This window comes from Homalodisca vitripennis, chromosome X (assembly GCF_021130785.1).
Source record: "Homalodisca vitripennis isolate AUS2020 chromosome X, UT_GWSS_2.1, whole genome shotgun sequence".
NCBI classification, from domain to species: Eukaryota; Metazoa; Arthropoda; class Insecta; order Hemiptera; family Cicadellidae; genus Homalodisca; species Homalodisca vitripennis.
In genome coordinates this window covers 54,418,939-54,434,197 of record NC_060215.1, presented here as the reverse complement: position 1 = coordinate 54,434,197, position 15,259 = coordinate 54,418,939, and the positions used below count along the sequence as shown (strand labels likewise).

Below are 15,259 nucleotides of genomic sequence, written 5' to 3'. Positions count from 1 at the left end.
TAGAAATAAGTAATTTTCAAAATCCCAAATAAACTATTTCCTATGTAATTGGAGCGTGAAAAAATAACATGTCACTACTGAAAAAAGAAGTTTTGAAACTGAATTAATTTTATACAAGGCGTTTTACTTCCAAAAGATATATGAAAAACCAAACAAAATGCGAGAATTAGCTGAATAATTTACAATCCTGGGTTAAAGAAAATCAAATTAATGACTACGATTACATGTATAGTATAGAAAATTACGTGAATTATAGAAAAACATTAAAGAAAATAAGAAAGATCTAAATTTATTTAATGATGAAAAAATTAATCAATCGCTGATAAATTATCTATTGAAACAGGTAATGAAACTGTGTCTGAAACTATAGAGAAAATAAATGAAACTCATAACATAAAAGAAAACCCTTGGAACATCGTATTAATGGTGAAGTTTTATCCTCTACGCATGGGGTAATTAAGCAATTTATTTTTTTGTTATTCTAGCGTCAATTTTATACCCGAAAATTTTTTAATTAGGTAGACAAATTCTTAGAATATGTAAAAAATAGTATAATATATTTATCCTTAGAATGCGAATACGAACAAACTTCAGTGAACGGCGAACCACATAATTGTCCAATGTATTTTACAATAAAATCAGGCGAAATATACAGTATTTATTATTTTATTACCAAACAGTTATCGTATTATCGTATCGAAAACAAACAAATAATCAAATTAATTTTAAGCCTAATAGAACACGAATTCATATTATCGATTTACCAAAAGAGATCAAGGTTAAAAAATGCTTGTGTGGATAAATAAACTGAAATCGATTTACTAATTGTAAAAAATGAAGAAACGTCTCACTTAGTTCTTATAACTGACTTAAGTAGGCTTGTTTTCTCTCAATTACCGACATATCAACTTACCAATTTGCTATGTAGGAGATGTTTAAGCCATTTCTACAAATATGGAGATTTAGCAGAACATTTGGCAATTTGTAAGCAATACGAGATTTGTAAGCTTATTATGCCATTTCCAGCTCAGACAACACAATTGACCAATTACCAATAGGAATTTCCTCATCCGTACGTAATTTATGTGGATTTTAATGCATTTTAGAGAAAATTCTCGTGTAATAACAATCCGTACAAATCATCAACTACCAAGATTCAGAGGCATATTCCCTATGAGGTTTCTCTGTATTTAATATCAAATGTTACGAATTACATGTACAAATCGAAATGTTATAGGGTGAAGTTTGAAGAATATTTGCTTAATGTACCAGCAAAATCGTTTGAAGAACTCAATAAATGATCGAAATATATATCTGAAAATGTTAACTTCAAGAACAAAAAACATATGGAAATTGGCTGTTGAAGAGAACATTATATATATTTTAACATTTTAACACAAGTATGAGAACCAAAGCGGTAAGCGACTTAGAAAAAGACTTTATTTACAACACAATGTTATCTCTTCCATCACCCTGATTTTTCTACAACAATCGATCAACATCATCATGACTTTATTGATTATCTCTTAGTTTCAGGCCCTATGTCAATTCAATCTTGTAGTCATGAAAATGCAGATCTTTAGTTAAAAACGCTGTTTTATGGTCCGCCGGCCACGATGACGTATGGAGGTTGACAGATAGTCGTGAACAATGGTAGTCAATAGGCGATATTTACGACTGCCTGGCCAATGCAGGGACGTACTGGTCTTTTCACATCTAACCCAGTTCTATTGAACTTATCGATTAGTTTTTCAATCGCCGCGAGTGATGAATTGTTATGGTGCCCAAATGCAATTACCTAATTCACACATCGTGCTGGTAAAGTTCACTTTTACAGAAGGTTTTTAACAATTAAAATGTTGCCTTAAGTTAAATAACGCTCCATATTAATAAATCTTCATAATTTAACCAGTAACAATTGTTAAGTGTGTAACTTTCACAAGAAAACGGTATTGCCTATATAAATTTGTGACCTTCAACGGAACCATAATTAATTAGGATTTCTATCCGAGTAAGAATGTCAAATTGAATAAGAGAATGAGCTTTATTGGAGTGTTTAGCTCACATTTATATTAAAAATACTGTGTCATGCTAACTTTGAAATAATTATTTAATTCATCTGACACTCCAGATGATTCTCAATTTTAAAAAGCTAAGATATGTTTTGCGTAATGTAAGTAATATATATTATAACATCCTTCTTTTTTCTGAATTAGGTTTCGACCCCCGCTTCCGTCGGCGACGCCGGCTGTTGTCGTGGGTAGAACAAAGTGCCGGCCGCGAAGTGGTTGACCTAGCATCTCTGTGGCGGGATGGGGACTATACTATGTGACGTAATACATCGCACATGTCCCTCTTCTTGCCACGGTTGGGAAGACAGCCACAACAAGAACACGTTCAGGCATGCACAGGCACTTGCCTACAGATGTCTCCTGTTACAACCGGTGAGAAGTATTTCCTTTGCCTAGAATAAATCATTTTCCTACCCCATAAGGACTCAACCATCCCAAAGTAATTTTACTTTGCCTGGTGTCACAACTTCTTTCAGTAATGTCCATAAATCTTTTCCTCTTCTCCACACCATTTTTTCGTCATGAGCCCACAGTCTTTAGATCTGTTCCTGAAGTTCTGAGCCTCTCTTGTGCACTTACTTTCTTTTCAATCCACTACACTAACCTTTTTAGTTAAAAAACTGTTTACTTTTAAGCGTAGTGAATGTCAACTTTGCAATTTGTGCATCCAGCTTATAGTGTACCTCCTTCCCAACATTCCTCTTATAACAGGTTGCAAATCCAAAATTATTTTCTTTTCTGCATTCCCCTTTGTCAAACACATTATCACTTAATATTTTAAATGCAAAAGTGAGTTTGTTTGTTACGTTTCCATGCGTGCACTATTTCCGATTATACTGAATGTTTAAATGAACATGTTTTTGCCCCTGGGATTAATATAGGTATTAGTGCATTCCCGTGTTATTAATTAATTGAAAGAGCCTCTTAAATATAATCAACGTTTCTATGTAAACATTGTACTACGACAAAACTATCAAACGTTTAATTAGTCTAATTTCAGTTTTAAATATTTTCATAGTCTTTGAACCATAGAATAAGCTAGGAAGTAACAATGATTATTAATTAATAAGTTTGAAGTTTTAGTAAAATTATAGGTTTAACTGTATAGATATCAAACACAAAGTTACTGTATAGCTTTTGTTAAGTTTTTAAGACCGTTATAAAACCATTCTTAATTGTTTTTTGACAGGAGTAGGCTTTATAGAACTGCGTGTGTATATCGTTTCTTGATTGGGGCAACAAGGCCAAATCAACTATGGAACAAAAAATACTAAGATCGGAATAAACTAAAATGGCCATTAAATATACATTTTTAAGATATTTTCATGATGGTAATATCAAAAAAATCTCAAAATAGATGTCGGAAATACAAGTATAATTCACTGGAACCAGAAGTGCTCATACACGTAAAAAGCCTATGGAAATTGCGTGCGAAACCACGGGTAACTGCTAGTTATTTCATATATATCATTACTATAACAAGTAGATATTGTACTTTCCTTTTTCAACCATCCTTCTATGTCAGCAATTTTGATATTTCTGTTCCCACTTCACCATAGCTTCTTCAACGTCCCTATTTATAGTCCTTTCTTATTGAATACCTCGCATTTACTTTCTTATACTAAACCTCCCATAGGTTGTATTAACTTAATTAGTCGTCAGTGTTGATTTAAAGTTTAAGGAGGCCGATACAGTTAGTAGCAACAATTTTGCAATGCACAATAAAATATTTTACTGTAACCTCAAATAAAGACCAAATTCAATGCTACTTTTAAGTTATGCTGAACACAAATCCTAGTATTATTAAAAATACTTTAGAAGAAATCAAAATAATATTTTACTTGTTTCATATAAAAAGGTTTTTTAATTTATTAAAAGAGTTCGGGTTTTCTAAATAATTTTATAAGCCTTTGTGATAAGTGAAATATATAATTATATTCTTGTACAATATGAAATATTTTCATTATTTATTTAGATAAATTAATGTTTTAATTGATTTTTTAACGAAAACAAAAACATTGTAGGTACTTTATTTTAAAGTGTTCTTAATTACATGAATATTTTTTAACTAACTCCTATGATTGTAATTCAAATTGCAGCTATATAACTCCTAAAATTTGATATGTATAGCACTATTAGTCTTTGAGTTACGAAGGAATCCATAAACTAAAACTCAAGTTTCGGGTAACACCTGTTCATTACATTAATATTTACATTACAACCATTTAAAGCAGCATATTTAACACCTTCTTTCTCCTTGCCTTTCTGTTGTTTTAATTTCTTGCTCTCCTTACTTCCAGTGTTCCCAATTTTGCCTTTCTCTCCAAGTATCCTGTTCTCAAAATGTCAAAATGTTCCATTGTGTATTCAAAATATTTTTAAGGAACTATTTTTAAGAGCTCTAGGACCTTAATTACCTTAAGCTTCATTCCTTTCATTAAATATGAGTGCAGGTTCATAGGCAGCTATTTCAACAATCTTTTCCCAGCAAATCCTCTTTTAAAGTAAATGTTCCATATAACGCTGTTGTAGCTTTCATTTTCATTTTACGTTTTTCCTTTCAAACATCTTCTTAGTAACTGAGGTATGGACAAATCATCAAATGCAGGCTTTAGGAAATCCATTATTTCAACTGTAATTGTATTTCTGTGCTATTTCTGTATTAACTGTTAACTGTGCTTGTACAAATTGCCTTATGTTATATACACCATGAATCCGGAATATTTGGACAAAACTGGTGAAGCGGCTTTTCATCAGTGCCTTATGATTCCATATAACCCAAATAGCTTTCCTCATTCCAGTTATATCATTTGAATTACCTCTGAATATATTTCCACACTTTACACACAACTGATTAATAATCTGTTTTGTAATTTTTACCTCCATTTTTTCCATCACTTATAACTGTTGATTTATGTTTTCTTTCAATTTTTTCAATCGACTGGACATTCTCTTTTGGACGTGCTCAACATATTCTTCTTTTACAATGGTCACATCAGGTCCGTGTAGTTTGCGGTCACATATTACTGGATATATTACTGTGTCACCATCTCCTATATAGCTACAATAACTTGTTTTGTAATACTGTTTTTCTGCTCGAAGCGATGAAACCCTTTTAATCTCTTCAACGTCCACGTTTCAGCTGATCCAAAGTGGTTTCTGGTACAAATTTCTTTACGTTTTTCATGCCATTTGTTATAATGTTCTTCAGTTTTAGATCCTTTCCAACTAGTTCAACCGTGGCAAAATTAAGATAATACGTCCAGATCTAGAACGTTTCTGGTGTTCGCTTCGATTATAGTGCATACACCGCGTAATGAATTTTTACCTCTCCTCATCCAGGTGCCATCTCCAGATACTGTTATATTATGAGTTTCAGTTTCTTCTGTTTCATATATTTAATCTAAACAGCTTGTTTCATAACTTCACACGCCTTAAGTAACTGACCAACCACTTATGTTATGAGTATTCTCTCTCTACTGGTGGTGACATATTCCATATTGACCCATTGATCTCATTGCATAAATAAATCTCTTATACATTACGTGAACCATCAATAATTTTACTAGTAGTAAATTATCCTACAGTTTTCGGATCACACTATTCACACAGTATCAATATTTTAGTGTCCATTCCTTTGATGTTTGTTTCGGCGAAAACAACATTAACATTACAAGATTTACATGATAAATATAAGCTCAAACCTTCAGACAACATCTCCATATCCATCAATCCACTCGTATCAGTGCCAGATTGATTTTCAAACAGTCTTTCTATAATACCTGAGTTAGAAAGATTGACAAAACTAAGTTATTTTAAATAATATTCAAGCATATTCACAAAACACTATAACTAGAACACAATATTTTATTTCACGCGAGAAAATGAAATAATTGCAATTCAACAGTCAAACACTCATCACAAAATACGCAGACATTCTTCGTCTTTCCTTTCATACTAATACTTAAGGTATTGGAACGAACTTTCTCCTGATCTGAGCAATTCAAAATGAGATATATGTGGCGCGTACTCATGTTTAATCTTAATATGATTTGGCCCTGACATGAAAACCCTTATACAGTTTTCGAGCTGGTATATAGTTTTATTGGATCTCTAGATAATTAAGTACCGAAACTTCTAAACGTGCCATTAAGTCGTGTTTTGGTCATCTAGAATTCGATAACTTCCTCAAAGGGTATCCAACTTTTAGATATCAACTCGTTCAAAAGCCAACTGTATTCTGGTTCTACACCTTTAAATTACAATACAAACTGAAAACATCCATCAGTTGATTTAATTTCTTTATCAATTTGGTTTTAAAGTTTTACATGTATTACTAAGAAATTGAGATACAAGAGATGTATAAAATGTTGACAGATGGAATTTGGATCACAATTACCGAATATATTAACAATTTTGAGAATTATTCCTTCGATTATAACAGTGAAAAACGTGAACAAGGACTTGCATCATGAAAGCGTCTACATATAACGAAAGTGTTGCTTATTTTTATACTGTCCCTCAAGACGGCTAAGTTCACAAACGGGTATTTAAAAACATTCTTTCAAACACTATCGTGTAAATTATATGTTCCTTGACTTCTACATGCACTGAATGTATTTTTAAACACGTTTTTACAAATAGACTTAGGACACATGTGCAAAAAACACATTTTTCGTAAATTCTTTGTTTGGTCAAAATTAGTCAGATTAAAAATTAGTGGATCAAATAATAAGCATGTATATTTCCTGGGCTATCACCGATCTAAAAATAACTTAAATTGTTTTAGATCCACAAATAACTTTATAGATTTACCACGCCTGGTAGGTTCGGGCAATTTGTCGTCTTCAAAATCTGTATAGTTACAGTGGTACAGTTTGGCAACTGTACATGTTATTTTTAAACCCTTAACTAAACCCTTAACCCTTAACTAATAGTGGAAATTAATCACGGCGATCGTTTTGAATATTATTTTAATTTTGTACTACACAAATATTGTGTTTATATATTGTTCATTATATAACAGTGACAAAGTTAGATAACATTATTGTAGATAATCTGCTTGTATTGAAATCTCAGAATAAGAAGCTGAAAATAATATAAGAATGACTGTTTCTAAATACGCTGGTAGTTAGTTAATCATTGCTATAAATTGATTCGATAATATATATCACAGGCATTCTCAGAAGTAGACCTCAATAAAACGGAGATGACACCTAACATCGAGAAACGCCTGTTTCGATATTTGCAGTCACTGAAACTGGCAGTCTGCAAGAAACATCTGAACAGGTAATTTTTGTTTATCTTGTTTCTTGTTTTCCGCCCTGATACAGTCTCTTTGATCCAATTTTACTTTGAAACGTTTCTATTTTTTTACGTAATTTACGTTTAAACGCTCTCGCACGTATTTACTGATTTTATGAAAAGTTTCTTCCAGGGACATCAATAAAATGTGTTTAGTCATTTAATTATTTAGTGCTTAAGATGCACAATATTAATTCGTGGGAAACTCAAAATCTTATCATTTTAACAGCATTATACTACGCAAGATTATTATTATGTGTTAAAAATTTCAAAATATATCTAAATTATGTAATATACAAAGTGAAGCAGTCTTTATTTTAAAGTGTAAAGCATTTGCAGTATCCAATGAGTGTTAGTTTGTGTAATACAAATAAAAATCAACAACATATATTTTTTTGTTTATTAACTCAATCCCTCCAAAATATATTAAATTATGTATTTAAGAAATATAAAAAGTACTATTATGTAATAATATTTTAAATGCCCATATACTACATTCTGGGCTTGAGTACTGAAATTACAAAATTGGATTAGTGAAGATATATTATTTTCATAATTAGTACACAATCATTGTTACGCTAATATGAATTAATGGTTGTAAATAGTTAAATTCATTTTTAAAGTTACAATCGAAAATCAAATATTTCTTTTCAAATGGTTCTTTTCTTATAAAACTTGATTTGATAATATCATCCTTACGTTTGAGGATCTAGAGAGAGTATACTTATCTTTACTAATCATGAACACTTGAAAGCAAGATCTTCATTCTTTCAATAGTATATAAATAGGTATACATACAAATGTCGTATGTATGTGTGATACATGAGACGTCTTTCAAAACACTAAATTATTTAGTCACAATGTAACTGAAATGATAGGTATTATACTGGTTTTATTACCTTTACCAAAAAAACACGTTTTTACTGCGGAGGACTCTAATCCTCGTATAGTCTGGCGAGTTATCTGGGTAACAAATTATTATTTAAATAGGGTGCTGAGAGGTACGTATTCAAATCTAACAAATATATTTTAAAATTGTGTATTTTCATATAAACTGTTTCTTATAATCGCTATAAGCAAAATTTGTTACACTGAAATACGTCAGGAAATTCAGCAATACTATTCTTTTAGTTAGCCAGATCTATTTTTGTGATTACTCCACTCTTTTAACTAAGAGTACGTAGAAATGCTTTTGGAATGATCTGGTTTCATACCAGTAACTTGACACCGAATCATAATCATAATCTTGTAGGCAGAATTGTACACCATAATAAGTTTTGAGTATTCATTGAATACAAACTTGTCAGGAAAAGATTTAGTGTACTTGCTCAAATTATCTTTGTGTGTTGAAAATCACATATTTAGAGAGTAGAAACAAATCTACCATGGGAATATGTGGTAAGTAAATTACTATTAAACCTATAGTTATCTTTTGCTTCAGAGCAATTTCATATCCTTAACGTAATGATATTTCGGAGCTTATGCTGGAATTCCTATTTCAAACAGTAATTTCCCTATGCCTAAAATACGAGAGATGAGGACAAACTATTTTAAGAACTGTTGTTCTCAATTTTCCCCATTGTTGAATCACATCTGGTCTTGTCTTTGGTTAGGACGGTTTGATACAGTATTACTGAAATTTACAATATTACCGTTTGAGTTGCATCGACCTTTTATGACTGTTAAGTGCATCGATTAGGCCTCCTAGTCATTTGTAATAGACTTGGTGGCATTAACAAAATTCTTTTTGAAGATCAAACAGCAACTTGTGAGTAACTACTACTACGAATAATTAGCCTTTAGCAGGAAAATTCTTTAATAATATAAGTCAGTAACTAGAGCGATTTCGTATTGTTGTGTGAATTATATTTTTAATTTCTGGAATTAATTTTTATGTTTAATTGCGAGAAAAAACTATAATTGTATTAGTGAACCTAATATATTTATTTAGATTTAAAAATTGAGCTTCTTTTGAAAGGCTTAAAACTTTGACTTCCATATTTGTTCCCTTGATAAGAACATTTTAGGTGACTAACTGTCTTAGGGTTACAGGCCTTCTAGTCATTTAAACACGCCCCTAAAACTAAGTGTAATGTTAGCTTATATCTATAACACTTTTCTGTTTTTATATATTAAAAAGTTCAAAATCCAAAAACATAACAAAACACTAATAATTTCTTGTGTGTGTGTGTGTGTGTGTGTGTGTGTGTGTGTGTGTGTGTGTGTGTGTGAAAATAATTCCTTCTTTTATGATATTAAAGATTTCAGGATAAAAAACTACATCTTGCATAATATTGTGCATCTGTCAGATAGAGTTCAAACTTATCTACTTAGACTAAATATAAAGATTCTTATCTAATACCTTATATTTCTTGGATCGGAAGAGTTTGAGTATGACCATTGCAGGGAGTAGAAACTGGGCTTGCACAGACAGAGTAGCCGAGGTTGTATGTAGGATAATAAATTACCCTCGTAGATGTCTTCGAATCTTTCGAGACGTTTTGAATAATTTTGTACCATAAACATCACCTGCCTGCTCTATCAACTTTTGCATAACTTGATTTTCTTTTACAAAATAACACATGGCAATAGCATATAAGCAGTAAAATAAAACCTAAGAGTTTCAAACATGTGTTCCTAGTTGATTTTATATAGTATGTGGTCATTAATAACAAATTAAGTAGGTAGTAAGCAGTAAAAACAATTCACTTCATTTTACAGGATGTTTAGGGGGATGTTATACCTAAAAACTATAATATGATGACAATATGATAATGTGTTTATAATCGCCTTGCCACCCCACCTGCACCCAAACCCCAAAGGTTCAACTGTTGACAGTTTAGGTTCCTCATTTGCTGCGAACACATTCTCTTCAAACGATTTTTTGGACTGATGAGGTGGCCCTTGTTCATTATGAGGATGGTATGGATTAGATGTGGTGAGAATCCCTTTCAAAAACCAACAAATTAAGAACTATTTAGGTAGTAATCGTGCTTTCCTCTTTACTCTTTTACATAACGTGGTCTTAAAAGAAGTACTACTGTTTTAATGTATTTTTATTACACAACACGATTGTTATATTTTATGTGTTATTTTATTACAGGTCCGTAGATGATGAAAGTGATGCAGAAGTGCTTATAGCCGATGAATACATCGCTCGAGGCATGGGACTTATTATGGGTAGTAGGAACCATAAAGCAATATTTTACATCTACTCAAGGTAAAAACACGCATTTTGTTCCTCATTCCTCTCCTATATGCTCCAATTTAAACTGCTCTTATTCTTCCCCTTACTTTATTATACCCGTAACCAATGTTTTAGTTTATCAGATTAAAATCGGCTAACAAATTTCGCTCTTACATATCTCAACATTTCTGGTATAACTATCAAATCTAAAAAAAGTCTTAATGTATCTGTTTCGGCGTAATATAATCTAAAAATGTAGAAAAATTTCATATCAGGGCTTGAATAGTGAAAATTTTGTACACACACACTTTGCCCTATATTCTCACAAGAATAATTCACCTGCGGCTATATAAGACGATTGCCTCTCCCATCCAAGAGCACCACGGAGTGACGTGGCGGCCGATGCATCTTCTTGATAACTCACGAGCCAATAAAACTTATTATTGTAATAAAATGCGGAGGCAAATCGTCTTGCTGTAATATTGTGATGGAGTAATCATCAGATTCAATTTGTGTAGTTTGGATAATAATAGTTTGTAATAATCTTGTGACATTAATTAAACTTTCATAATTAAAAGCCAACGATATGATCAAGCATAACTCCTGCACATTCGTCTTCTGGAGATATAGAATGAGAAATCGGTGAGATTCATACAGAGGATCAATAACGGCAGTTGAGTCTATTTAAGTAATTCCAGGAAGAAGAGCTGGTAATTACAAAATTACTACCGGTGATTGCGACTATATTCACTGAGTTCATTTAGTAACTTTGTTTTATTGAGGTGGATGTTATCACTTTTTAAAGTTTTCTGTATATTCTGAATGGTGCATCACGTTTATGCAGAGGCGTTTCCTTCCATTATTGCGATGTTAAATTACATAAATTTAAAAGTTCACGTCCATTCTTTAATTAGTGTTCTTGTGATCTACCTATATTTTTATCTTATTGGCCCGAAATTTTTGTTCCGATGTTTTTTAAAGGCGGTGAATCAACTGGGGATACATACTGTAAATTAAAGCAGTGTAAATGAAGTGGTAGTTTCATTGTTTTTAAGGCATGGGTAACTTATATTCCTCTAAAAATATACACTATTTTAGCTATGTAATGGATTTTTTATGTTTATGACCCCATTTGGGTTCCTACAATGGGTTCGAAAAAATAGATGTGTCGCTTAAATCTGGGCAACATTTTGATGTCACTAACCGCGATTTTCGAGATGTTGGGGTGAAGTTTTGGGTGATCAAGACGTCTAGTCTACTGCGGAGGATTACTGTTGGAGTTGTTGCGGCTGACTAAATGTTACTACCCTAACATAAGGGCGTGCTACCCCTGCCTGCTTTGCTTAGAAATGCTGGTACAGAGCTAGCCTCCCCTTTTCCCAAGGTGACACAACTGAGATATAGTGTCCGCTATCACTCGTGGATCTCGACAAAAGGCGGCCCCTTCTCCAACCTAACGTATCCTGTATATCTTGTCATTCCTGAAGCATCTACAAAGGTTCTCTTAGGACTAGGTGCAATGGGAGATATCTCAGGTTCTTGTCCTGAGAGAACAAAAACATGTTTTATAAATTCTCAAATATTACCATTATAATCACAAAAATTGTTACTTACACGCTTTTGAGAAAAGTATTTGTCGCTGTTACTTGTCGCATATATGCTGTACGAACAAGCCTCTCGGGGTGGGCGTGGTTAAATAGTCGCACTGTTTTATGTGTAATTTCTTCATGATTCACTATAAATTAAAACCACGTTGATTTTATTTTTATTGAAGTGATAGTTAACCATTTCCGCAACTACATTATTAGAAAAATAGTAAAAAGTTATACGAAGAAATATTCGCTAGGTTACCACTGAGTTCTCTGTGTGAAATTAGAAAATATCATTTCCTTGTCAGATCAGCGATGTAAGAATGCTTGATTAGGAATCGTAAACTATCAGATACAGTATATAAGACAAGTATATGAGTGTCTAAATCTCCTATATATTTCACTTCAAGAATGGTATTTAAAAATAACGCTCTCCCAACGACCCCACCATCGCTTGAGCTTCATTAACCACACAATTTTCGTAAACACCACGTTATTTGCACTCACTGTGTTTTCAGCGTCGAAAACGTGGCTCTTGATTAATTTAATTTCGGTCTTACATAAAACTTTTTAAATATGATGTAGACTCGAAAGAGCAATTTTAATATTATACAAAAATGTTTTCTACGTTTGTGAAAATTCGAACACTTCACATTGTGATTTACTACAGTTGTACATATATTGCGTTAAAATCCTCAATTAAGGGATTTAAGAGTTTATCATGAATATTCTCCTTAAAAATATTTCACTGGTTGTTTAAATATGACATGAATAATTTTATTGCTTCAGTTATATGTTTAATCCAAAATATCTCAAATAAAAAATATGTATGGTTTGCGCAAAAATCCATACAATTATATGCACTTTTTACACTATTTGAATCTAATGAGTTGGGAAAGGTCCGGGTGGCTATGGAAACATAATTTCCAATTTTCACATTGTAAACTCGATTTTTATTAATACTGCGATTTCAGTACTCTATGTCTTATAAGCTATAATAAGTAGGTTTAAATGGTAGCCCAAAACGTGTATTAAGAAAGATACTATGGCAGAAAATCTCGCTCTTTTTTTAAAAAAAAAGAGTGGAGCTTTATAAACTTTTTTAACCAGCAAGGTTCAACATTTCAAGCAACTGCATAAATAGATATTCATATACATCTCTACGGTCTAAAGCTATCAAATTTTTCCATAAAAGTAAAAAATAGATTAATAAACGAATCTTGGTTTGAAAGATAAATTCAGTTCTTTGCTAAGTTTACAAAACAAATTAACAATTTCAACGGTTTCTCCAGAACTACAAAACAAATTACAGTAAAGTGAATAAATCGCAAGATCCTGCAAAGCAATTAAATCTATTAGTTCTTTCAAACACTATTGGGGCATCATTAACACCATAGAGAAAAAATTCCAAAATAAAATTATGAATCGAGTATTGGATAGTAAGTTGAGTTAGCACGTCATTGCGAAATATAAATCTCCCCATTTCTTTGTGGCTTTTGAGCAGAGGCCTCGTCCATCAGTCACCCAAGTGACCTAGAAATTAAGCATTGAGCAGCTCATATCCAAAACTTCAAATGAACTTAACTAAAAAATGCTACGAATGCTTTAGTTTCTTTTTGAATACAATTAGCTTTTAAACGAAAAATTCGGATGTGTTTTTTCGACTTATCTATGTGCATTCGACTGCGTTAAACATCTCGTATTGCTTAGCAATCTAGAGTCCAATATCATTTAAGGTTTACTTCCCTTATTAAGTGGTTCACTTTTAAGTCATGGATGTCAAATTGGCTAATTTTTAAACCATATTTTTAATTCAGTTAATTTGGAAGGCTGTAAACCGAGCGACTTGCATCATTGCAAAGATAAAATTTAGAGAATCATGCAAACTAGCTACCAATTGCTTGTAAATGTTGATTATGCAAGTGTCTGTATTCTATAAAAATTGTCACGAATTTTTAATTTGCCTTAGCGACGGACGAGACATTCACTCATGTGAAATAAGAGGAAGATAAAACTACCGAATTTGTAGATAAATGGCGTTTTTTTCATTAAAGCTTGCGTTCACAGGAGACATACTTATCAAACACTTGGCAGTTGAAAAAATGCGCCTTTGCTCAAAGCGTTTCAAACTTGTTAAAGGCTCTGCCTAACTTTAAATGTATTTTAAAGTGCAAGCGAATTTATGGCTTGGATACGTTAAACTTTGAAAACTTCCAAATTCAAATGGGGAAACTGAACGATGTAGGAAAAAATTTATTTATCGATGCTGGTTAAAATGTATCTGAATTAGAGCTCAATTTGTTATATGTGCAATCAACGAAACCTATTGATTTTACATTCAAAGTGGTTATTCTTTGGACCTATATTCCAAGTTTGAAGTCTCTAGGACCTTCATATCGAGAGTTATCACACAGACGGACGGACAGACGTCACGATTTCAAGAGGTCCAATCTGGTCCTTAATAATTAATAAATAAAAGAAGCTACAGCTCTGGGTGCTGGAGTTAACATTGAAAAAATAAACTTACACATACTCTGTTTCATCTATAAATTATTAAGAGCCAAATCCAATCCTCTGTGTCAAAAACCTTTTCGCGTACGTGTTTTCAAACAAGTGTTTTTTCTCCCTAGTATTGTCTAAAATATTTCACTATTGACTAATTTATAAAAAAGGACGTTTTATGAGCCTAGAAGTATTCCGCAAGTTTCATTTTTATATTTGTAACTGTTCACATTGGTGCAATCGTCATAGCAGAGAATACCCACTGAAATAAATAATTTTAGCATCTAACTTAACACATATATAATCTCCAATAAATAAAAAGATGCTGAAATTTCAGCTGGAAAAATTATCTTCCTTTGTTTTGGTAATTATCTATTAACTTAACTTTTTATGTATACATGATGATTTACTAAAGAGGATGCAATGCAACTGTTGATCCTTCTGACCATTGAGGTGGGTGGGTATGTAGGACTACAATGCTGCTGCGAACTGCAACTGTGTACCAGGGCGAGAATGTGTATCAGACACAGTGTATCTGTTGCTGTCCGTCTATTAAGGTGAGCAGGTAGGTCGAACACAAAGCAATTGTGTACTATCACCGTCCC

General features: G+C 32.3%; 1 protein-coding gene across 1 annotated transcript in view; it reads left to right on the top strand.

Moving 5' to 3' along the window:
* Positions 1 to 15,259, top strand: part of LOC124369450 — a 109,516-nt gene that overhangs the window by 65,143 nt on the left and 29,114 nt on the right. Inside the window, exons 4-6 of the mRNA XM_046827457.1 lie at positions 2,217 to 2,444; positions 7,249 to 7,361; positions 10,480 to 10,596. Of these exons, the coding sequence (XP_046683413.1) occupies positions 2,313 to 2,444; positions 7,249 to 7,361; positions 10,480 to 10,596 (362 nt within the window). The 5' untranslated portion in view covers positions 2,217 to 2,312. The remainder of the gene's footprint in view (positions 1 to 2,216; positions 2,445 to 7,248; positions 7,362 to 10,479; positions 10,597 to 15,259) is intronic.